The 24,954-nt window shown below is 50.6% G+C and overlaps 1 protein-coding gene and 1 pseudogene across 20 annotated transcripts in view; both read left to right on the top strand.

The window, feature by feature from the left end:
- Positions 1-6,097: 6,097 nt before the first annotated feature.
- On the top strand, positions 6,098-7,921 carry LOC116475472 (protein PAT1 homolog 1-like; annotated as a pseudogene).
- A 9,876-nt stretch (positions 7,922-17,797) lies between these two features.
- Positions 17,798-24,954, top strand: part of ODF2 (outer dense fiber of sperm tails 2) — a 45,440-nt gene continuing 38,283 nt past the window's right edge. For 2 of the 20 annotated variants that reach the window (XM_032165299.2, XM_058444908.1), the window contains exons 1-4: positions 17,869-18,047; positions 21,609-21,699; positions 22,590-22,706; positions 22,982-23,107. In XM_032165299.2, the coding sequence (XP_032021190.1) occupies positions 17,884-18,047; positions 21,609-21,699; positions 22,590-22,706; positions 22,982-23,107 (498 nt within the window). In that variant the 5' untranslated portion in view covers positions 17,869-17,883. Of the gene's footprint in view, positions 18,048-18,169; positions 18,334-18,686; positions 18,805-18,830; positions 19,185-21,608; positions 21,700-22,552; positions 22,707-22,981; positions 23,108-24,954 lie in introns of those variants that run through there. The other 18 variants (XM_032165298.2, XM_058444900.1, XM_058444896.1 and 15 more) reach the window with 18 other exon arrangements.

Consider the following 24,954-nt stretch of genomic DNA (forward strand, 5'->3'; position numbering starts at 1 on the left):
TTTGTTTTTAAGACGGAGTCTCGCTCTGTCACCCAGGCTGGAGTGCAGTGGTGTGATCTCGGCTCACTGCAGCCTCCGCCTCTTGGATTGAAGTGATTCTCCTTCCTCAGCCTCCTTAGTAGCTGGGATTACAGGCATGTGCCACCATGCCTGGCTAATCTTTGTATTTTTACTTGATATTTTTAAACTCATGGCTGAGCCTCTGCATCTCAGCTGGCCTGGGAGGAGGCTTCCTGATCTATGGTTGAGCATTTAGAGGGACAGAGAGGGGAGGGCAGGCAAGGAGTCAGGCCAGTCCAGCATCACCTCTGTGCTGGCCGATCTTGGGTGGGTGCCATCCCTTCCCTGGGCCTTGGTCTACTGTTTGGTCACTGTGGCTGGTTGGGTATAGAGTGGCCTGGTCTCAGCCTGGCCCACAGTGAGTGCTCACCTGGTAGGGCTGATGTGGTCATCCCCAAAGTCATTACCAGCCTCACCTTGCTGGTCAGGGTGGGCCCAGCCAGTCCAAGGGCTGCTGATGTCCCCCAGCCCTTTGGATCATCTCTCGTGCAGCTGAAACCCTGGCTTAGGGGAAGAGGAACCGCCTGGGAGGGGCTGGGGGAGATCCTGGGTTCCCCCGGCACTAACCAGTGTGGCCACCAGAGGGCGCGAGGTGGCAGAGCCTGGACTTGGACAGGATGCTCTCTGCTGGGTCGGGGCCAACACCAGGAAGGGAGCGTGGACCATAGGGAAGCTCCCCTTGGTGCTGGGGCGACCCGCAGCAGCTCTGCGTCTTCTGCTCTTCTGATGGGAACTGCAGGCCTCTCCCCCGACCCCAGAGAGTCGGGCTTCTGGGCCCAGCCACTGTCTGTCATGCCTGCACTCAGGCAGCTGGAGGGGTGGGAGGGGAGATGGCTCCTGGCCTTGGCCATGGGTGCTTTGGCTTCCACCATTCCTGCTCCTCTTCCATGTGGCCCCCTGACTTTGTTGTGTGAACACCCCAGTCCTGGCAGAGTCTGACAGGCACTCCCTGAGGTTGGGGTATCCCTTGGCTCTGTTCTGGGGTTGAGGTCCAGGACCTGGCATGGCTGTGAGAAAGACCTTGGGCTGGAGCTGTGGACTCAGTGCTTTATTCGTTCTAAGATGAAAGTCACTCATTCTGGATGGCTATGACCTTGAGCGACTCACTTCTCTCCAGGCTCCGGGTGTCCCCTTCATTCATTTGTTAACCTTTATTAAGCACCTCCTATGGGCCACGATTAGGCCCTGGGGATTCAGCAGTGAATGAAACTGACAAAACCCCTGACCTCATTAAGCTGACATTCTTTTTTTTCTTTTTTTTGTGGCAGAGTCTCACTCTGTCACCACACCCGGCCAAAACTGACATCCTAATGAGGGATGCAGACAAAAACAAGGAAAGATTAGAGGGTGTGAATTGCTATAGAGAAAAATGAGAAGCGGGGAGATACAAAGTAAGATCTGAGAAGTTAACACCTGAACAAAGACGCAGGAGTGGGCCAGGCATAGTTGCTCACGCCTGTAATCCTAGCACTTTGGAAGGCCTAAGGAGATGGATCACTGGAGGCCAGGAGTTTGAGACCAGCCTGGCCAACATAGGGAAATCCCATCTCTATTAAAAATACAAAAATTAGCCAGGTGTGGTAGTTGGCGCCTGTAATGCCAGCTACTCAGGAGACTGAAGCAGGAGAATCGCTTGAACCCGGGAGATGGAGGTTGCAGTGAGCTGAGCTTGCACCACTGCACTCCAGCCTGGGCGACAGAGTGAGACTCCATCTCAAAAACAAAAGACTTCACCAGGCAGGGTGGCTCACACCTGTAATCCCACCACTTTGGGAGGCTGAGGCAAGTGGATCACAAGGTCAGGAGTTCAAGACCAGCCTGGCCAAGAGAGTGAAACCCCATCTCTACTAAAAATACAAAAATTAGCCAGGCGTGGTGGTGGGCGCCTGTAGTCCCAGCTACTTGGGAGGCTGAGGCAGAGAACTGCTTGAACCTGGGAGGCGGAGGTTGCAGTGAGCTGAGATCACACCACTGCACTCCAGCCTGGGTGACAGTGTGAGACTCCGTCTCAAAAAAAAAAAAGAGACAAAAAAAAAGACTTTAAGGAGGGGAGGGGCTGAGCCTTGGGGATAGCAAAAGGAAGAGCTTCCAAGCAGAAGGAACAGCATATGCAAAGGTCCTGAGGCAGGAGCAGGACTGACAGTGCAGAAGAGAGGAGGAGCCAGTGTCTAGAGTTGATAGAGCCAAGGTTGGGGCCAGAGAAGGGATGGCCATGAAGGCCATTTTGGCTTTTACTCTGAGATGGAGCACCCAGAGAGATGGAGGCAAAGAAGTAACCACCTAACTTACATTTTTACATGATCATCTGGCAGAGATGTGGCATGATCTCATGTAGTGTTATAAGATCACACCGGCTACTGTGCTGAGAATAAACTGTAGGCAGGTCCATGGAAGAAACAGGGAGACCAGTTAGGAACCCACTGTAATAATTCAAGCATGGCTGGGCGCGGTGGCTCACGCGTATAATCCTAGCACATTGGGAGGTCGAGATGGGTGGATCACCTGAGGTCAGCAGTTCGAGACCAGCCTGGCCAACATGGTGAAACCCCGTCTCTACTAAAAATACAAAAATTAGTTGGGCGTGGTGGTGGGTGCCTGTAATCCCAGCCACTCAGGAGGCTGAGGCAGGAGAATCGCTTGAACCCAGGAGGTGGAGGCTGCAGGGAGCCGAGATCGCACCATTGCACTCCAGCCTGGTCAACAAGAGTGAAACTTAGTTTCAAAAAAAAAAAAAAATTAGCTGGGTGTGGTGGTGGGCACCTGTAGTCTCAGCTGCTCAGTAGGCTGAGGTAGGAGAATCGCTTGAAGCTGGGAGCAGAGATTGCAGTAAGCTGTGATCATGCAATTGTACTCCAGCCTGGGTGACAGAGACTGTCTCAAAAAAAAAGAAAAAATTGAGATCCAAAAGGGTATGTGAGGTAAGTAGCTGGATACAGAAGTCTGGAATTTGGGGCCCCAGTCTGGGCTGGAGATAGAAGCTTAGAACCCCTCAAGCTGTATACTCCTCCACCACAGGAACCTGTTAAAAGGCACATTCCTGCCTGCTCCCAATTCTCTGAAGGTTCTGATTTAGTAGGCTATGGGTGAGGCCTGACTTTTTTTACTCTCTCTTTTTTTTTTTTTTTTGGTAGAGACAGTTCTCACTATGTTGCCCAGGCTGGTCTCAAACTCCTGAGCTCAAGTGATCCTCTTGCCTTGGCCTCCTAAACTGCTGGGATTATAGGCATGAGCCACTGCACCTGGCCTTTTTTATTTTTGTTTATTTATTTTTGAGACAGGGTCTCACTCTGTCTTACTCTATCACCCAGGCAGTGATGTACTCGCCAAAGTACAGTGGTGCAACCACAGCTCATTGCAGCCTTGACCTCCTGGGCTCAACTGATCCTCCTGCCTCAGCCTCCCAAGTAGCTGGATCTATAGGCCCGTGCCACCACCCCTGGCTAATTTTTAAATTTTTTTGTAGGGATGAGATCTCGGTATATTACCCAGGCTGGTCTTGAATCCTGAGCTCAAACAATCCTCCTGCCTCAGCCTGCTAAAGTTCTGGGATTACAGGTGTGAGCCACCAGGCTCAGGCTGGTGTTTTGTTTTGTTTTGTTTTGAGATGAGTCTCCCTCTGTTGCCCAGGCTGGAGTGCAGTGGCGGGATCTCGGCTTACTGCAACCTCCACCTCCTGGGTTCAAGTGATTCTCCTGCCTCAGTCTCCCAAGTAGTTGGGATTACAGGCGTGAGACACAACGTCCAGCTAATTTTTGTATTTTTATTAGAGACTGGGTTTCACCATGTTGACCAGGCTGCTCTTGAACTCCTGAGCTCAAGCAATTCCACCCACCTCAGCCTCCCAAAGTGCTGGGATTACTGGTGTGAGCCACCGCGCCTTGCCAAGGTGACGGCTTTTATAAAAATCTGTCCCCTGACTTTTTAAGTAGCAAGTAGTACTTTCTCTTGTAAACTCGAATTGTAAGTGCTTCTGGCTCCCTGTGTGCTAAAGTCAGGGGCTATCGGCCCCTTTGCTGAGTGCCCCAAACTGCAGAGTTTCCTGAGCTCCTTTGTCTGCTTTTAAAGTTCTTTCGCTTTCTTCTTTGCTGGCATGTTGCCAGAATAAAGAACGTGGAATCTGGACTGGGTCCCACGTGGGCTATAGTCCTGACATGGCGTGGGGAATGTGTGATCTTGGGCATGTTACTTAGCCTCTCTGAACCTTCATTTCTCCATTGCAAGTGAGGACAATACTGCTTTGTAGAATGCGGGTAAGGCACAGTGAATGGTATTTGATTATCTGGTCTTCTGATTGTCCCAGAGCTGTGAGTAAGGATGCTTTTTGCTATAAGGGACTAACTCAAACTGACTTAAGAAGACCATGTGCAGGCTGACATAACACAGAGTGCAAAGCTGTAATCCCAGCACTTTGGGAGGCCGAGGTGGATGGGTCACTGGAGGTCAGGAGTTTGAGACCAGCCTGGCCAACATAGGGAAACCCCATCTCTACTAAAAATGCCGAAATTAGCTGGCAGGCACCTGTAATCTCAGCTACTCAGGAGGCTGAGGCAGGAGAATCACTTGAACCTGAGAGGCAGAGGTTGCAGTGAGCCGAGATTGCACCACTGCACTCCAGTTTGGGTGACAGAGCAAGACTCCATCTCAAAAAAAAGAGTCACTTCTAGGCTCGGCGTGGTGGCTCACGTCTGTAATCCCAGCACTTTGCGAGGCCGAGGCAGGCTGATCACAAGGTCAGGAGATCGAGACTATACTAGCTAACACAGTGAAACCCCGTCTCTACTAAAAATACAAAAGCAAAATTAGCCAAGTGTGGTGGTGGGCGCCTGTAGTCCCAGCTACTCAGGAGGCTGAGGTGGGAGAATGGCGTGAACTTGGGAGGCGAAGCTTGCAGTGAGCTGAGATCGTGCCACTGCACTCCAGCCTGGGCGACAGAGCAAGACTCTGTCTCAAAAAAAAAAAAAAAAAAAAAGTCACTTCTAGATGCTTTTGAAGAAAGAACCCCAGCCAGCCTCTCCACATTGGCCCAAATAGAGTCACGTGTCCATTTCTGAACCAAGTGTTGACAATCACTGACAAGGAGGTGGGATTATCAACAGGCCAAGCAGACTCATCCTCAGAGCCAGGCTGGGCTCAGCCTCCTCTGCAGCGGTGTGCTATGGGCACTCAGTGTGATTTATTGGTAAGTGAGCCAATAAATGTTGATCACCACCCTCTTTGGGGCAGCTGGGCAGGGCCTATGGTGGCGTGTGCGGGGCAGGATTCTATTTTATGTCCATGGTTCCTGTGGAAAGTGAACATGTTGTTCTGATGAGCTAGCTTGGCCAAGGTGGGCGTCCCCACTCTGGACATCCACTTAAGCAGTCAGCTGCAGAGGGCACCACTGCTTGTCTTGGATAGGGGACCCATGGACCTCCCGCTAGAGGAGTTCTGGTCCCGTGTGCCCAAGGTGCAGCTGGCCCAGGAAGGAGGAGGCTAGTGTGCATCGCTCCTGGGGGTGGCTCCCCAGCTCCATCTTCACAAATTTCAATACTTCCCATCTGTTTGCAACTAACCTGTTCTCCTACTGGCATCTGTGACAGCTTTTTTTTTGAGATGGAGCCTTGCTCAGTCGTCCAGGCTGGAGTGCAGTGGTGCAATTTTGGCTCACTGCAACCTCTGCCTCCTGGTTCAAGCAATCCTCCTACCTTAGCCTCCCAAGTAGCTGGGAATACAGGCATGTGCCACCACGGCCGGCTTTTTTTTTTTTTTTTCTTTTTTTTGGTATTTTTAGTAGAGATAGGGTTTCACCATGTTGACCGGGCTGGTCTCAAACTTCTGACCTCAAATGATATACCCACCTTGGCCTCCCATAGTGCTGAGATTACAGGCATGAGCCATCACGCCCGGCCCAAGTCTTTTTTTTTTTTTTTTTTGAGACAGAGTCTTGCTTTGTCACTCAGGCTGGAGTGCAGTGGCGCAATTTTGGCTCACTGCAACCTCCGCCTCCTGGGTTCAAGCAATTCTCCTGCCTCAGCCTCTGGAGTAGCTGGGATTACAGGTGTGTGCCACCAGGCCCGGCTAATTTTTTTATTTTTAGTAGAGAAAGGGTTTCACCGTGTTGGCCAGTCTGGTCTTGAACTCCTGACCTCAGATGATCCTCCCACCTCGGCCTCCCAAAGTGCTGGGATTACAGGCGTGAGCCACCGCGCCCGGCTGGCCTAAGTCTTTAAATATAATTGCAACTGGGCGTATGGCAGCAGCCGGGGGTCCCGAGTCGGTGGAGGACCTGAGCCCGGGGAGTCAGTGCTTCTTCCCTCTCTTCCCTACTCTTCTCCTGACTCCCTCCCTCCCTTCCCAAGAGTCTTTGGAAGATTGTCCAGTGGATGAAATTGAAGATGCATTTCAGGGCCTGGGAAAAGAAGATGAGGAAATTGAACAATTCAGTGATAAGACATTCAGGTCAGGTGCAATTAATATTTGGCAGGAAGCACATGAGTGCCTGGCTGAACTGGAAGAAAAGCAACCAGTGGCAGTTATTGAACAGACAGGCAATGGAGAGAGGGATGAAATGGACTTGTTGGGTGACCATGAGGAGAATCTGGCAGAAAGGCTCAGTAAGATGGTGATTGAAAATGAACTAGAAGATCCTGCTATCATGAGGGCAGTGCAAACCAGGCCAGTTTTATAACCCCAACCAGGAAGTCTGAATTCCAGTATCTGGGATGGATCTGAAGTTCTGAGAGGAGTCCAAAGACTACTGCTCACTCAGGAAATGCCTACAGTGTCTATATTAGAATGTGCCTTGCCTCAGAGGCCCCCAGGGTCCAGAAGATGATCGGGACCTTTCTGAATATGGATTACCAAGGCGGTCACCTTCACCTATCATTGGCAGTCCTCCTGTTAGAGCTGTCCCCATAGGCACCCCACCTAAGCAGATGGCTGTATCCAGTCTCGCCCAACATTTTCTGTGTCCGAAGCCTGTCCCTATTCAGCCCCCAATGCCACCGCATTATCCTGCTCCCTATAGTGACAGGACATCTCCAAGTCAGCTCTGCTGTGTCCCGCTGCAGCCTGGATATATGCCTCCCAGCCAGTTCGCATGAGTCCCTGGATTTGTTGGTAGTCTACTTGCTGCTATGAATCCCAGCTTACTACAAGGGCCAGTTGGGCAGATGCTTCCCCCAGCACCAGGCTTATTTGCCTTCTTTAGTGCTCCACCCCTGCTGCACCACCTCCACAGCAGCACCCTCCTGGCCCAGGACTTCACCTTTAAAACCTAAGATCTCAGGCCCCAATGTTTAGACCAGATGCAACTCACTTTCATCCACAGCACTGTCGACTCTTGCATCAGAGACAGCAACGGAATAGAAATCAGCATCAGAATCTCAATGGTGCAGGAGATAGAGGAAGTCAATGGAACAGTCATCAAGATCATCTCTGAAAGGATCCATATGCCAATCTCATGTTGCAGCGGGAAAAGGATTGGGTCCCTAAAATCCAGATGATGCAACTGCAAAGCACTGATCCCTACCTGGATGATTTTTATTACCAGAATTACTTGGAAAAACTGTCAGCTGCTGAAGAAATATAAGGTGATGGCCCGAAAAAGAAGCGCACCAAGCTCATCACCCCTTAGGTGGCCAAACTGGAGCGCGCCTATAATCCAGTTCAATTTGCGGGCTCTTTGGGAAAGCTGTTTCTAGTGTAAATAATCAGCAAAAAATGATTGATGCTGTTGTGACATCTTGGAGTGAGGATGATGAAACAAAAGTTTGAAACAAGAAGAGAAAAACTCTTGTCATGGCCGAGCGCAGTGGCTCAAATCTGTAATCTCAGCACTTTGGGAGGCCGAGGCAGGCAGATCATGAGGTCAAGAGATCGAGACCATCCTGGCTAACACGGTGAAACCCCGTCTCTAGTAAAAATACAAAAAATTAGCCAGGCTTGGTGGCGTGCGCCTGTAGTTCCAGCTGCTGGGGAGGCTGAGGCAGGAGAATCGCTTGAACCTGGGAGGCGGAGGTTGCAGTGAGCTGAGACTGCGCCAATGCACTCCAGCCTGGGCAACGGAGCGAGACTTGATCTCAAAATAAATAAATAAATAAGTTAAAAATAGCCGAGTGTGGTGGTGTGCATCTGTAGTCCCAGCTACTTGGGAGGCTGAGGTGGGAGGATCATTTTAACCCAGGAGTTCAAGCCTGCAATGGGCTATGATCACAGCACTGCACTCCAGCCTAGGTGACAGAACGAGACACTGTAGCTAAATACATGTGAAATGTGAGCTTGCTTCTATGAAAATAACTTTTTATGTCAGATTTCATGTTTGAAACAGCTACACACAATTTCTGATAACTTTTTATCAGGAGAAATAGGCTTTGTAATGGTAGTCTCTGAAATTCTTGATGGCAACTAATAGTGAGAACCTTTATTCACAGCTGCAGATGATATAAAATTTGGACCTTTTTAGGCCGGGCGTGGTGGCTCGTGCCTGTAATCCCAGCACCTAGGGAGGCTGAGGTAGGCGGATCACCTGAGGTCGGGAGTTCGAGACTGGTCTGACCAACGTGGAGAAACCCCGTCTCTACTAAAAATACAAAATTAGCTGAGCGTGGTGGTGCATGCCTGTAATCCCAGCCACTTGGGAGGCTGAGGCAGAAGAATTGCTTGAACCTGGGAGGTGGTGGTTGCGGTGAGCCGAGATCGTACGTGCCATTGAACTCCAGCCTGGGCAACAAGAGCGAAATTCTGTCTCAAAAAGAAAAAAAAAAATGTACTTTTTTTTTTTTGAGATAGTATCATTCTATCACTCAGGCAGGAGTGCAGTGGCTTGATCACAGTTCACTATAGCCTCCACCTCCCCAATCTCAGGTGATCTTCCTACCTCAGCCTCCCAAGTAGCTGGGACCACAGGCACACACTGTGATGGCTGGGTTTTTTGTTTATTTTTTTGTAGAGATGAAGTCTCAGTATGCTGCCTAGACTGGTCTTGAACTCCTGGGCTCAAGTGATCCGCCCTCCTTGGCTCCCAAAGTGCTAAGATTATAGGTGTGTGCCACCACATCCAGCCTGAAATTATTTTTTAATCTCTTTCCTTTCCTTTTTTTTTTTTTTTTGAGACAGAATCTTGCTCTGTCACCCAGGCTGGAGTGCAGTGGTACCATCTCGGCTCACTGCAACCTCCGCCTCCTGGGTTCAAGCAATTCTCCTGCCTCAGCCTCCCGAGTAGCTGGGATTACAGGCATGTGCCACCATGCTCAGCTAATTTTTGTATTTTTTTAGTAGAGATGGGGTTTCACCATGTTGGCCAGGCTGGTCTCGAACTTCTGAACTCAAGTGATCTGCCCTCCTTGACCTCCCAAAGTGCTGGGATTACAGGCCTGAGCCACTGTGCCCAGCCTCTTTTCTTTCTTAAGCTGCGTCCTGGCTCTGCTAGTGTTTATTTTATTATAATCCTTAAACTAAACTTATACATTCTGTTATGGGTTGAATTGCATCCTCCCTGAATTCATGTGTTGAAGTTCTTACCCCTAGTACCTCAGAATGTGACCTTATTTTGTTTTGTTTTGTTTTGTTTTTTTTTGAGACAAAGTCTAGCTCTGTTGCCCAGGCTGGAGTGCAGTGGCACGATCTCAGCTCACTGCAACCTCCACCTCCTGGTTCAAGCAATTCTCCTGCCTCAGCCTCCCTGAGTAGCTGGGACTACAGGTGCATGCCACCATGCCCAGCTAATTTTTATATTTTTAGTAGAGATGGGGTTTTGCCATGTTGGCCAGGCTGGTCTTGAACTCCTGACCTCACGATCTGCCCGCCTCCGCCTCCCAAAGTGCTGGGATTACAGGCATGAGCCACTGCACCCGGCCGCTCATTTGGATATAGGGTCATTGTAAATGTAATCTGTTAAGATGGGGCCCTACTGAAGTAGAGTGGGTCCCTAATCCAGTATATCTGATGTCCTTACAAAAAGGGGAAATTTGGACACAGGCACACACACAGAACACCAGATGGAGGCTGGAGTTATGCTGCCAAGGAACCACCAGAAGTTAGAACAAGGTTGGGAATACATCCTTCCCTGGCACCTTCAGAAGGAGCACAGCACTGCAGACACCTTGATCTTGAACTCCAGCCTCCAGAACTGCCAGACAATACATTTCCATTTTTTTTTTTCTTTCTGAGACAGAGTCTTGCTCTGTCACCCAGGCTGGAGTACAGTGGTGCCATCTCAGCTCATTGTAACCTCCGCCTCCCAGGTTCTAGCAATTCTCCTATCTACCTTGGGTGAAAAAGCGAGACCCTGTTTCAAACAAAACAAAATAAAGAAACTAATCTCTTAAAGAGAATTGAGAAACTTTCAGTTTTCTGCACATGGGGATAGTTTGTCTAGCAGAGGGCATATTCGTTGCTTGAAAGACTGGCAAAATCCCTCCTGTTGTTTATAACACAGTAAACACTGGGTGAGTTTATGCATTCTCAGAAACTGTTGGTTGGGGCTCCAACACAGAAAGACAGCTGTACCTGTGCCATGTTAAATCAGAGAAAAAGGTTGTTGAATAATAAGTGTAATATGAGTTGATTTAAGTTAAAAATATTTTAATTTGCCTTGAAAAGTCTGTAAGGTGCACATTAAAAGGTCAACAGCAGTTAATAGGCCAGCACAGTGGCTCATGCCTGTAACCCCAGCACTTTGGGAGACTGAAGCAGGAGGATCACTTGAGCTCAGGAGTTCGCAACCAGCCTGGGCAACATAGCAAGACCCCATCTCTAATTAATAAATAATAATAATAATAATAATAATAAAACAGCAGTTAGCATCTGAAAAAAAAAAAACTGTTGGTTGAGTATAAGCTGGCCTAACCCTTTTGACAAGATTTCCTATCTTTTTTTTTTTTTTTAAACAGAGTGTCGCTCTTTTGCCCAGGCTAGAGTGCAGTGGTGTGATCTTGGATCACTGCAACCTCTGCCTCCCACGTTCAAGCAATTCTCATGCTTCAGCCTCCCCAGTAGGTGAGATCACAGGTGTGCACCACCACACCTGGCTAATTTTTGTATTTCTAGTAGAGACAGAGTTTCACCATGTTGGCCAGGCTGGTCTCAAACTTCTGGCCTCAAGTGATCCTCCCATCTAGGCCTCCCAAAGTATTGGGATTACAGGCATGAGTCACCATGCCCGGCTCCTACAGTTTATGTTTTAGCATACATAGGATCATATGGTATGTCTTGGGGATCTTCTCCTATTATTACCTATGGATGTACCTAATGCTTTTAAACTGGTATATAGATAACATAGATGTACTATGTTAATTAATTCCTCTGTTGATGCATATTTAGGTTGCTCCCAAATTTTTAATATTACTTTTAGACCCAAAAGTCTGAAAGTTTTTAGAAGTTTTTTTTTGTTTGTTTTTTTGTTTTTGAGATGAGGTCTCACTCTGTCACCCAGGCTGGAACGCAGTGGCACGATCACTACTCACTGCAGCCTCAACCTCCCCAGGCTCGAGTGATCCTCCTACCTCAGCCTCCCAAATAGCTGGGACTACAGGTTAGTGTCACCACATCTGGCTAAGGTTTGTACATATTTTTTTTTTTTTTTGAGACGGAGTCTCGCTCTGTTGCCCAGGCTGGAGTGTAGTGGCGCAATCTCGGTTTACCGCAAGCTCCACCTCCCGGGTTCACACCATTCTCCTGCCTCAGCCTGCCGAGAAGCTGGGACTACAGGTGCCTGCCACCATGCCTGGCTAATTTTTTTGTATTTTTAGTAGAGACAGGGTTTCACTGTGTTAGCCAGGATGGTCTCGATCTCCTGACTTCTCGATCTGCTCGTCTTGGCCTCCCAAAGTGCTGGGATTATAGGCGTGAGCCACCGCGCCTGGCTTTAAGTTTTGTATTTTTTGTAGAGACACCGTGTTGCCCAGGCTGGTCTTGAACTCCTGGGCTCAAGCCCGCCTCAGTCTCCCAAAGTGCTAGGATTACAGGCTTCAGCCACACTATGCCCAGCCCCCCAAAAGAAGTCTTTAAAGTTTAGTTGATCCTTCATTGGACTTTTAAAGTGAAACTCTTAGAGCATCTATTTTGTGCTAGGTTCTGTGGGACATGAAGAAGTGGTCCTTGCCTGAAGACAGCACCCAGTAGGAGGTGGCACAGGATTTCCGTACACACACGAGTGCTCACAGCAGGGATATTGGGACCCATACCCAGGAGGGAGCCATCAATGCATCCTGAGAAGCGGGAGCCACAGCAGGCCTCAGGGAGGAGGGAGCATCTGAACTTGGCCTGGAGGGTTCCCACAGTTGCAGGGGCTGGAGATCCTGGCCCAGGCCCAGCCCCTGCACTCCTGAAGTGGACACTCTAGAGACGAGTGGAGGATGAACACTGTTTCTGGTTTGGGGTGGTTTGTGTGTTTGGGGCAAGGGAATTTCTCAGGTTGCCCTTGTTTTCTGAAATGCACATACTCCTGGATGTTTCTGTGTAAACCATCAGCTCCATTTTGGCCAGAGCAGGAGTTCCTCTCAACTCTCCATGGGGACTGGGGAGGTGGGGGATGCAGATATCAGACAGACTCATAGCCTCTGAGCTTCGGGGTAGCCTGTGGGTCTGGTGAATACTTCTGTGGTTCTCCAAATGTGATCCTTGGCCAGTAGCACCAGCATCACCTGGACATTTATTAGAAATGCAAATTTTTGGCCGAGTGCAGTGGCTCACTCTTGTAATCCCTGGGCTTTGGTAGGCCGAGGCGGGTGGATCACCTGAGGTCAGGAGTTCGAAACCAGCCTGGCCAATGTGATGAAACCTCATCTCTTCTAAAAATACAAAAAAATTAGCCAGGCGTGGTGGCAGGTGCCTATAATCCCAGCTACTCAGGAGGCTGAGGCAGGAGAATCGATTGAACCTAGAGGTGTGGAGGTTGCAGTGAGCCGAGATCAACGCCACTGCCCTCCAGCCTGGGCAACAAGTGCGAAACTCTGTCTCAAAAACAATGACAATAACAACGACAACAAAGAAATGCAAATTTTCTGGCCCCATCTCAAACCTATTGAATCAGAAACTTTTAGAGAACTGGTTCCTGTAATCTGTGTTTTAACAAGCCTGTGACTCTGGTTTGAGAACCATTGATGGCGATATTTACTCCAGGTGACCCAGGGAAGCGGGGCCCAGCCTGGGCTTCCCCGACCCCTGTCCACAATCCCCAACTGCTCCGTGCTCACCTCCAAGAGGCTGAAGCTGTTCCTGACTGATGGCTCGCAGGAGGATTGGGAGCTGGGATGCTGCTTGGCTAACGTCCTCTCCTGCAGGGAGGGGGTGAGCTCTACAAGGGGGTACCCAGGGCATTCTCTGGAATGCTGCCTTCCTTCCCATGGATACTACCTCCCTCCCACTTAATGTACTAGGTGGCATTATTAATAGTATTATTAATCCATACATTCATTCAACATTTTTTTTGTTGATTGTCTACCGTGTATAGGTTGGTTTGGCTACTGGAGATACAGAAATAACTGTGATATCACCCTAGTCCACAAGGAATCCACCGTCCAGTGGGGACACTGGGGTGGCCAGCAGGCAGTGATAGAACAATCTCATACAAGTTTATATTACAACCAGGTGCAGTGGCTTGTGCTTGTATTCCCAGCTACTCAGGAGACTGATGCACCTTCATGGGAGGTGGGAGAATCACTTGAGACCAGGAGTTCCAGACCAGCCTGGGAAACATAGTGAGCCTGTCTCAAAAAAAAAAAAAAAAAAAAAAATTAGCCGGGCTTGGTGACCCGCACCAGCAGTCTTAGCTACTCAAGAGGCTGAGGAGGGAGGATCGTTCGGGCTCAGGAGCTTGAGGCTTCAGTGAGCTGTAATCATGCCACTGCACTCTAGCCTGGGTATATTATATATAATATATATGTATAAAAATATATGTATATTTATGTTTATTTATTTATTTATGTTTATTTTTTGAGATAGAGTCTCACTATTTCACCCAGGCTTGAGTACAGTGGCACAATCATGGCTCACTGCAGTCTCGAACTCCCAGGCTCAAGCGACCCTCCCACCTCAGCCTCCTGAGTAGCTGGAACTACAGGCATGTGCCACCATGCCCAACTAATTTTTAAAAATGTTTTGTAGAGATGGTGTCCCCTGTGTCACCCAGGCGGGTTTCAAACTCCAGGTTTCAAGCAGTCCTCCCACCTCAGCCTCCAAAAGTGCTGAGATTACAGGCATGAGCCAACATGCCCGGCAATTTTTTTTTTTTTCTTTGAGATGGAGTCTCGCTCTGTGGCCCAGGCTGGAGTGCAGTGGCGCGATCTCGGCTCACTGCAAGCTCCGCCTCCCGGGTTCACGCCATTCTCCTCGCTCAGCCTCCAGAGTAGCTGGGACCACAGGCGCCCGCCACCTCGCCCGGCTAATTTTTTGTATTTTTTTTTTTAGTAGAGACGGGGTTTCACCGTGTTAGCCAGGATGGTCTCGATCTCCTGACCTTGTGATCCGCCCGCCTCGGCCTCCCAAAGTGCTGGGATTACAGGCGTGAGCCACCGTGCCCGGCCTTTTTATTTTTTTGAGATGGAGTCTCACTCTGTGGTCCAGACTGGAGTGCAGTGGTGGGATCCCTGCTCACTGCAACCTCTGCTTTCTGGGTTCGAGCAATTCTCCTGTCTCAGCCTCCCGAGTAGCTGGGATTACAGGTGGCTGCCACCATGCCTGGCTAATTTTTTTGTATTTTTAGTAGAGATGGGGTTTTGCCTATTGGCCAGGCTGGTCTGGAACTCCTGACCTCAAGTCATCTGCCTGCCTCGGCCTCCCAAAGTGCTGGGATTACAGATGTGAGAGACCCTGCCCAGCCTCCCACCCTTTTTTTTTTTTTTTTAAGAGATGGGGCCTCCCCATGTTGCTTAGTCTGGTCTCAAACTCCTGAGCTCAGGTAATCCTCCCACCTCAGTCTCCTAAAGTGCTGGGATTACAGGCATGAGCCACCATGCCTGCCACCCCCCACCCCCAAATTTTATTTACAGTTAATATTGCAAAGGCCTCCTCTCTCTACATGCTTTCTTGTCTTTCCAATCCATGCTCCGCATTTTTGGAGATGGAGTCTCGCTCTTTCCTCCAGGGTGGAGTGCAGTGTTGCAATCTTGGCTCACGGCAACCTCTGCCTTCCAGGTTCATGCAATTCTCATGCCTCAGCCTCTTGAGTAGCTAGGATTACAGGCATGCACCACCACGCCCGGATAATTTTTTTTTTTTTTTTTTTGAGGCAGAGTCTCGCTCTGTCTCCCAGGCTGGAGTGCAGTGGCGCGATCTCGGCTCACCGCAAGCTCTGCCTCCCGGGTTCGCGCCATTCTCCTGCCTCAGCCTCCTGAGTAGCTGGGACTACAGGCGCCCGCCACCAAGCCCAGCTAATTTTTTGTATTTTTAGTAGAGATGGGGTTTCACCGTTTTAGCCAGGATGGTCTCGATATCCTGACTTCGTGATCCACCCACCTCAGCCTCCCAAAGTGCTGGGATTACAGGCGTGAGCCACTGCGCCCGGCCAATTTTTGTATTTTTAGTAGAGATAAGGTTTCCACATGTCTGCCAGGCTGCTCTGGAACTCCTGATCTCAGGTGATCTGCCTGCCTCGACCTCTCAAAGTGCTGGTATTATAGGTGTGAGCCACTTTGCGCTTGGCCACTTTTTTTTTTTTTGAGATGGCGTCATGCTCTGTCGCCCAGGCTGGAGTGCAGGGGTGCAGTCTTGGCTCGCTGTAACCTCTATCTCCTGGGTTTAAGTGATTCTCCTGCCTCAGCCTCCTGAGTAGCTGGCACTATAGGTGCCGGCTGCCACGCCCAGCTAATTTTTGTATTTTTAGTAGAGACGAGGTTTCACTACGTTGGCCAGGCTGGTCTCAAATTCCTGACCTCAAGTGATCAACCTGCCTCGGCCTCCCAAAGTGCTGGGATTACAGGTGTGAGCCACAGCACCTGGCCTAGAGTGAAATACTGAAAACCCTCTCATGGCTTTCCAGGCTTCTGAGGGATGAAGTCCAACACCTTAGGCTGGACTATCAGACACTGCATAGTCTGGTCCTGCTGACTTTGGCAGGATTTCTCTCATCACTGGCCCTGTAACACTTCAAGGGACTGCAGTGATGGTGCTTCATAGAATATGCCGTATTCTCTTGTACCTGCATGTGGTACCTGTGTACCTACTGCTCTCTGTTTAGAATTCCCTTTGCTGCTTGTTTGGCGAACTTCCACTCATCTTTCATGGCTCAGTTCCAATACCATCACCTCTGGGAACCATCTCTGCCTGCCCCAGGAAGACTGGGACCTCCTTTTCCTGTCCTCTTTTCTTTGAACCTGTATATACTTTTTTTTTTTTTTTTTTTTTTGAGACAGAGTCTCACTCTGTCACCCAGGCTGAAGTGTAGTGGTGATTTTGGCTCACTGCAACCTCCGCCTTCCAGGTTCAAGCAATTCTCCCTGCCTCCTCCTCCCTAGCAGCTGGGATTACAGGCACATACCACCATGCCCAGTTAATTTTTGTATTTTTAGTAGAGACGGGGTTTCGCTATGTTGGGCAGTCTGGTCTTGAACTTCTGACCTTAGGTGATCAGCCTGCCTCAGCCTCCCAAAGTGCTGGGATTACAGGCGTGAGCCACCGCAGTCTTAAATGGTTGGGCTATAATGAGGATTAGGAAATCTATCAATTATTCAACAGAGAGACAATGAATGGATCAAGGGATCGGGGAGCTCCCTGACATTACAGAACAAATGCAGTCAGTATACTGTGAAAGCGAGGCGGAAAAGTAGGTTTTGTTTGCGAGTCTGACTTTAGGATTGCAGGTGAAACACTTGTGTGACCCTGGAGCTGTGTGGCTAAGATGCTGCGGGGTCACTGGAGAAAGGTCAAGGGACTGTGGCCCAGTTGGCCCGGAGGTTATTCAGGTCTCCCAGATTCCAGGGCAGCATTATGAGCCACGTGACAGACCTCCCCTGACTGGCTGACAGTGAAGCATAATTGAGAAGATGGCGGACCAGCAAGGACCTCATCAGAATAGGTCTGTACACAGAGCGGCATAAAGAGTGCAAGAGGGTAGTAGACCGGGCGCGGAGGCTCACGCCTGTAATACAAGCACTTTGGAAGGCCGAGGCGGACGGATCATGAGGTCAGGAGATAGAGACTATCCTGCCCAACACGGTGAAACCCCGTCTCTACTAAAAATACAAAAAAAAATTAGCCGGGCGTTGTGGCGGGCGTCTGTAGTCCCAGCTACTCGTGAGGCTGAGGCAGGAGAATGGCGTGAACCTGGGAGGCGGGGGTTGCAGTGAGCCGAGATCGCGCCACTGCACTCCAGCCTGGGCGACAGAGCAAGAATCCGTCTCAAAAAAAAGAGTGCAGGAGGGTAGTTAAGGGCAAGGGGAATGCCGACCCTTTCTCCTGTTGGGGCCAAGACAGAGGCGATGTGGGCAGGGGAGAGAGGCCGGGGAATGCGCAGAAGCCGACTCCATCTCTGCACTAACAGTGGACTAGGCGCAGGGCTGGATTTTCGGAGGCACTGTGCAGCTCCCAATAACTTGTTCCATGGGTCTTCTGTGAGCCTAGTTTCCTGGTGGGTACCGAGGGGAGCGCGTCGGAACCGTACGCTCCTTTGAGTGAGGGGAATCCGGGAGGATCCAAGGCAGGGGAAACAGGGCCGAGCGGGAAAGCCCTTGAATGGGGGGCGAGACCCGGCCAGGCCCGCTGGACGAGCCGCTCGTCTCCTTGGTGACGGGACGCGTGGCCCGGAAGTGGGCGGTGCTTATGGCCGGGCGGGGCATCTCTGTGACGCTAGGGGCTGGGCCTCGATGGCGAAACCCAAGCGGCTCCCGGGGGGGTTTGAACTGGCCAATGGGCGAGCTGCCGACCGGGTGTCGGAAAAGGAGGCGGAAGCGGGGAGGAGCCGCCGCCAGAGCCAGACTGCATCCGCCGCGGCGTCTCCATGGCACGACCCTGGCCTCCGACTTCAACGACTTCATAAGGCGGCGTTTCTGGGCGCAGCCGTGTCGCTCCTGGTGAGAGGCCGCCGGCAGGCGGGATCCATCGCCCTCCGGGGCACCGCGGGCGAGACGTCGCCTTCGCACCCCCGGCGCGGTCGACCCCGCCGCGTCGCGCTCGTCCCCCTCCTGTCAGAACCTGGGCCCCCAACCCGCCCACCGGCGCGGGGCCTCTCCTCCTCCCGCTAACGGGCGGTCGGCCGCCTCCCTCTCCTGGCTACCACGGGGCTCTGCCCCTCCTCTGCCGCCCGCGGGCAGGGCTTCGCCTTTCTATGGGCAGAAACCGGTACCCTCCTGCCTGCTGGTGGGTGGCCGTCCCTTCTCCCCGCCGACAGAGGCTCTCCCTCGCTCTGCTGCCCGCCGGCGGCATCGCCCCAACCGCCTTGTCCTCTCCGCGGGCCTCCACACGGCAGTCTTGTCCGCCCTCTGTAGGCAGCGCTGTCCCCCCGGCACCGTCTCCGGGTCGCCAGGGCCCTCGCCTGGGGGGGCCCCGCCCGCCCCCTCCCAGCCCGGCGTCTATCCTGCTCAGAACTCGGTTGTTCGGTTTTCCCTCGCGGCGGGGCGCCCGGGGCAGGTGCAACCTCCGCGCCTCCCTCTTTCAAACACTATTGGTCCTCTCGGGCACCTGTTCTTCCGGGAACGCCCTTTCTAGGAGACAGTTGTCCGGCCCCGCCCCAGCATCCCCGCGGCTACCTGCGCGGTTCCGGCCCTCTGGGGCCCACTTGGGGCTGAGCGGTTCTCACCCGCCCTCTCCGCACGTCCGCCGGCGCCTCAGGTTTCCCCCAGTAGCCACCGGCAGCCCTCCGCGTGGGGCCCGGGCGCAGTGGTCCTTTCCCTCGCCGTTCTGCCCTGTCCTCTCCCCTTCCTCCCCTCTGCCCCCAGGTCGCTCAGCCTCTCTTATCTCCCCCTACTTTGGCAGGACAGTTGCTGTGCGACTTGGACAGTAGAGGAGCGCCTCCCAAGTTTTCATCCAACTGCCAACCCCAAAGCTTCCACCCTTCTCCCCTCAGGACGTTTGATGCCGGGCCCCTTGAGAGGCTCATTGACAAGCCCGCCCCTCTGGGTCCCCCTGAGCAGAGCCTGCTGACCCAATTGCCCACCTTTGCGGCTTTGATGCCTAGCCATGTCTGCCTCATCCTCAGGCGGCTCCCCCAGGTATTGCCGATGTGGGAGGCGCCTGCGCCGGAGGGCAGGGAAAGGTGGCCAGGGGTACCCAGGGCAGGCTCGCCTGAGGCTTCCAGCTTCCTCATAGTGTTTGCTGAAAGTCTGGACCAAAACATTTAAAAATCATTTTTAAAGGGAAGGGGGAACGAAATGTATACGCAATCCTAGCTCTACCTCCCTCGCTCCTTCCCTCCCCAGATGTCACAGCTTCCTGGAAGCAAACAGGGTCACTCTTGTTGTCTTTATATTAGAGTACTAGGTTCAGAGCCTTTTTGAAGGGAGTGGAGGTGTAAATAAATAACATGTAGGAGGTGGATGTGGCAGTTAGCAAGATAATGGATCCAGGAATCCAGGTGGTTTGACAAGAAACCCACTGAGAGATTTCCCAAAGCTATGGGGTTTACGTGAACAATGTTCTAAATGATTAGGGAAAAAAGCCTGTCTTCTCAGTTTTGGTATTCCTTGGCTAAAGGATCAGTAGAGCTCTCTCTCTCTATATATATTTTTTTCCCCTCTTTTTAAAATTACGACGTAATACACATACAGCAAAACGCATACCAAAGTGCTCAAGTATTTTTTTCCTTGCATTTTGATGTTGCGTTATTTTCCTCAAGTGTTTGTAAAGAGGGCAAGATGATAATTGGGGATCGCCCGTCTCTGCCCCACCCTCCCTGCCACCCCCTGGTCGCTCAGCCTCTCTGATCTCCCCCAACTTTGGGGGGCCAGGTGCAGTGGCTCATGCCTGTGCAATCCTAGCACTTTGAGAGGCCAAGGTGGGTGGATCACCTGAGGTCAGGAGTTTGAGACCAGCCTGACCAACATGGTGAAACCTCGTCTTTACTAGAAACATAAAAAATTAGCTGGGCATGGCGGCACACGCCTGTAATCCCAGCTACTCAGGAGGTTGGGGCAGGAGAATTGGAGAATTGCATGAACCTAGGAGGCAGAGGTTGCAGTGAGCCGAGATTGGGCCACTGCACTCCAGCCTGGGTGACAGAGCGAGACTCCATCTCAAAAAAAAAAAAGGCAATGAGATGGATCAGATGGTTATTCCAAGGCCCTTCCCATCCTGGAGTTCTTGGATATACTGCTGAAAGATTTTGGAGCAAATTAAACTTTTAAACTTTTGCTCTCTCTTTTTTTTTTTTTGGCTGTCTTTGCAGATCTGGTGATGGGGCTGTACAGTATATGTGTAAGCAAGGTGAATTACACGTGGCATTAAAAAAAAAATCACCTGCTGCTTAAGAGCTTAAAGGATAGCAAGTGGAATATTTTGGGAAATAGATACTTTTTTATTCTCTTAGGGGAATTTTTTTTTTTTTTTTTGAGGCAGAGTCTCGCTGTCGCCCAGGCTGGAGTGCAGTGGCGCAATCTCGGCTCACTGCAGGCTCCGCCCCCCGGGGTTCACGCCATTCTCCTGCCTCAGCCTCCCGAGTAGCTGGGACTACAGGCGCCCGCCATCTCGCCCGGCTAATTTTTTGTATTTTTAGTAGAGACGGGGTTTCACTGTGTTAGCCAGGATGGTCTCGATCTCCTGACCTCGTGATCCGCCCGCCTCGGCCTCCCAAAGTGCTGGGATTACAGGCATGAGCCACCGCGCCCGGCCCCTTAGGGGAATATTTGAGCCTTAATTTGATGAGTGTGCGTCACAGTGTCTTCTCGTGCCTGAGCCTAATGCTCTTTGAAAAAAATTTTTTTTTCTTTTTTGTTGTTGTTTTGAAACGGGATCTCCTTCTGCCACCTAGGCTGGAGTGCAGTGGTGTGGTTACGGCTCACTGCAGCCTCCATCTCCCAGGCTTAAGTGATTCTCAGCCTCCCAAGTAGCTGGGACTACAGACACATGCTACCACGCCCAGCTAATTTTTGTATGTTTTGTAGAGATGGGGTCTTGCCATGTTGCCCAGGCTGGTCTCAAACTCCTGGGCTCAAGCAATCTGCCTGCCTTGGCCTCCAGAAGTGTTGGGATTACAGGCATGAGACATGGCTTGTGGCCACTAATGCTCTATTTTTGTCATTCACTCACTACACCTTTCTCCAGGGCCGCCTCTGCTCCAGGCACTGTCCTGGGTGCTTCTACCCTTGGCCAAACCAGCACCTTGGCTGCTGTTCATGTGCTGCTTGCTTTTTGTCATCTGACAGGATGTCAGCTAGGCTTTTCAGCAAGGGTCATAATACATGTGATGTGACGATATGTTGAAAGTCCAGCCTGCAAATGCCCGTCACCCTATTTCCATCCCACTGCTGGGCACACCACGCACATCTGGTGCTCATCTCAGGGGAGTCAAGGAATTCCAGGCTGGTTTTCCTACCCATGAACGTGTTAGCTACCATAGTCAGCATGTAATTTCATGAGATCTAAAATATAAGAGAGCCCTAGTTTTCTGCTTACAATCTGGTTCTTGTGCCTGGGTGCAGGTTTCCATCGTGTGGGAAGAACGGAGTAACGAGTCTCACGCAGAAAAAGGTCTTGAGAGCACCTTGTGGCGCACCCAGTGTAACTGTGACGGTAGGTGATGCACTCACGTAGCAGCCCTCTTTGGTCACCCTGCTAAAAATGCTTCTGCACACCGTTTCTAGGAGGTGCCTTACCCTGCTGGGCACCATCGCCGCCCAGTTGCTCTGCTAGGTGCTGTTATGCATACCCTGATGATTTTTAATTATGATCATGTTTGCCTGTGGTAAGGCTGCCGGGTGTGAGGAAATTGTCTTAGACTTATTCTTCCAGCCAAATCCTAAAATCTTGAGATTTTTAAAATAAAGGAAAAGAAAAAGAAGAGAAAAAAAAAAGTTTAAAGAATGAGGGGAAGGATAAGAGCTGGTGGTGGTTAAGGGGTTTGTAGCTGCGGTTCTGCCTTGCTCATGTTTTCTTTAGAATCTAGACAACCTTCTCATCCTTAGGATTTCCTCCAGCTTTCTGTTTTCGTGGTCTTTGATCTGCCTGCTCTCTGATTTATTCTGCACCCTGAGCATTTTGTGTGTTTCCCACGCCAATCTGCATGCCCAGTTGAGATCACTGTGTAGAAGGATCTGCCTGCTTTCCGCTGTGCTTCACTAAATCCAAGGAGGAGCTGTGCATTCCAGCAGGTTTAGAGGAGATCCAGCCCTGAGGACCCTGGGGCCTGCATCTGGGATCTGTTCTAGAACGGGTGGGTCTTGCAGACCCTCTCTTGAGTGGACCAGAATCTCCCTGGTGGTCTTCTGCTGGGATCTCTGCAGGAGCCTGCTGAATGATACTCCCGCCTTGCTCCCTGCCTGCATGCCAGTAGTTGGTAGCTGTCCTGCTCGCTTGGTGGCTAGGCTTTTTGGTGGCCCCCAGAGACTGTGAGCTCTGTTTTTATGCCCAGTTTACTCATCCACAGATCAACCATTTTTGTGTTGTCCTCCCCCACCTGCCAGAAGCCAACCATGAAGGACCGCTCTTCAACTCCCCCCTTACATGTTCACGTGGATGAGAACACCCCTGTCCACGTCCACATAAAAAAACTCCCGAAACCGTCAGCGACCAGCAGCCAGGTAGGAGCATGCTAGTGGGGCAAGGTAGTAGCTGTGGATCTGGGTGATCCTGCTAAGCCCAGCCTCCTCGCACTCTGACTCCAAAGGTTTGGGAGACAAACATACTCTTTTGGAGGCCGGTTTCCTGGTTAGAAGGTAGGCAGGCCTGTCATCCAGGAGCAGCAGCAGTAACATTAGTCAGAAGAGGCACTCTGCCAGTCGGACAGGGATGTCACTAGTGTGGCACCGTGGCCAGCTGGGTGTGGAGGTGACCCTGGGTTTGTCCCTTTCCACAGAAATCTCACAAGCGAGGAATGAAAGGGGACACTGTGAATGTGCGGCGGAGTGTCCGGGTGAAAACCAAGGTACCTTGGATGCCCCCTGGAAAATCATCTGCCCGGCCTGTGGGATGCAAGTGGGAGGTAGGCTCACCCTTGCCCAGGCTTTTCTTCTCGGACTGCTCAGATCCTAGCAGGCCTCAGCCTCGGTATGATTCAGGGTCAGCTGTAGCTACTGGAATGTCCTAACAGACCCCATTTACTGAGGGCCTTGCTAAACCCTGAAACTGTGTGAATCTTCTTGAGTTCTTATGACACTGCTGTGTGGGAAGTCCTGCTGTCCCACTGCAGAGATGAAGAACTAGGCCTCAGAGAGAAGTGATTTTCCCAGAGTCACAGAGAAGGTAGCAGAGCTGGAGTTAAGATTCATTCTAGAGGCAGTATTCTTAGCCTCTCTGCTTTGCTTATGAGGAGCCACATCACATGTTCTGTTCTGTTCTGTTCTTTTCTTTTCTTTTTTCTTTTATTTTTGAGACAGAGCCTTGCTCTGTCGCCCGGGCTGGAGTGCAGTGGCATGATTTTGGCTCACTGCAACCTCTGCCTCCCAGGTTCAAGTGATTCTCCTGCCTCAGCCTCCCTAGTAGCTGGGACTACAGGTGCCCACTACCACTTCCATCTAATTTTTGTATTTTTAGTAGAGATGGGGTTTCACTGTGTTGGCCAGGCTGGTCTCGAACTCCTGACCTCAGGTGATCCGCCCACCTCGGCCTCCCAAAGTGTTGGGATTACAGACGTGAGCCACCGCAGCCAGCCTGTTTTTCTTATAGTTTATTACATTAGAAATCTTTCATACCAGCAGTGAAAAGAAAAAAAAAAAAAGAAATGAAAAACAAAAGTAACTTCTTGAAGTTTATAGTCATACCTCATAGTTTTGACTCCTTGATTTACCGGACAAAGGAGACTCCTTTCCCTTAGAGACAAAGGGAGTATGGGGCCTTCTTAGGATTAAATGGAAGCTGCTCTGACCAGTACAATAAATTACAAGGATTGAAATTAAAATGTGCCTTACATTTTTTACTACATATACTTCACTAATAATCAGTGAAATGTAAATTAAAAGCCGCGGTATTTTTTTTTAAACAAAAACAATGAGCTTCTTTCTTGAATGGAAAAAGTTTAAAAAATGACAGCTATCTCCTGCCAGCAAGCATATGGGATATCAATTAATCTTTTTTCTTTCTTTCTTTTTTTTTTTTTGAGATGGAGTTTCGCTCTCGTTGCCCAGGCTGGAGTGCAGTGGCGCAATCTCGGCTCACCACAGCCTCCACCTCCTGGGTCAAGCGATTCTCCTGTATCAGCCTCCTAGTATCTAGGATGACAGGCATGCACCACCATCCCGGCTAGTTTTGTATTTTTAGTAGAGATGGGGTTTGTCCATGTTGGTCAGGCTGGTCTCAAACTCCCGACCTCAGGCTGATGATCAGCCCACCTCGGCCTCCCAAAGTGCTGGGATTACAGGTGTGAGCCACCACACCCAGCCCGAATCTTTTAAAACATTTTTTACAGGACTGTGAACCTGATTCAACAGTTGTGGAGTCAGTTTGGCAGCACTTGTCTAAACATTGATTCTGTAATTTTTTGTCTAGGAAGTTGTCCTAAAAACACCATAGAAGAGTACCGAGATTTTTTTTTTTTTTTTTTTTTGAGACGGAGGCTCACTCTGTCACCCAGGCTGGAGTGCAGTGGTGCAATCTCGGCTCACTGCAAGCTCCACCTCCTGGGTTCACGCCATTCTTCTGCCTCAGCCTCCCGAGTAGCTGGGATTACAAGTACAGGGATTTTTTGATTTTTTGCTATAGCATTGTTTGTAACAGAAAAATTGGAAGCAACCTAAATGTCCATCAGGAGAGTGTTGGTTAAATTGTAATACATCTGGCTGGGCGTGGTAGGCTCACACCTGTAATCCCAACACTTTTAGGAGGCCCAGGAGG

This window comes from Hylobates moloch, unplaced genomic scaffold, assembly GCF_009828535.3.
Source record: "Hylobates moloch isolate HMO894 unplaced genomic scaffold, HMol_V3 SCAFFOLD_10, whole genome shotgun sequence".
NCBI lineage: Eukaryota > Metazoa > Chordata > Mammalia > Primates > Hylobatidae > Hylobates > Hylobates moloch.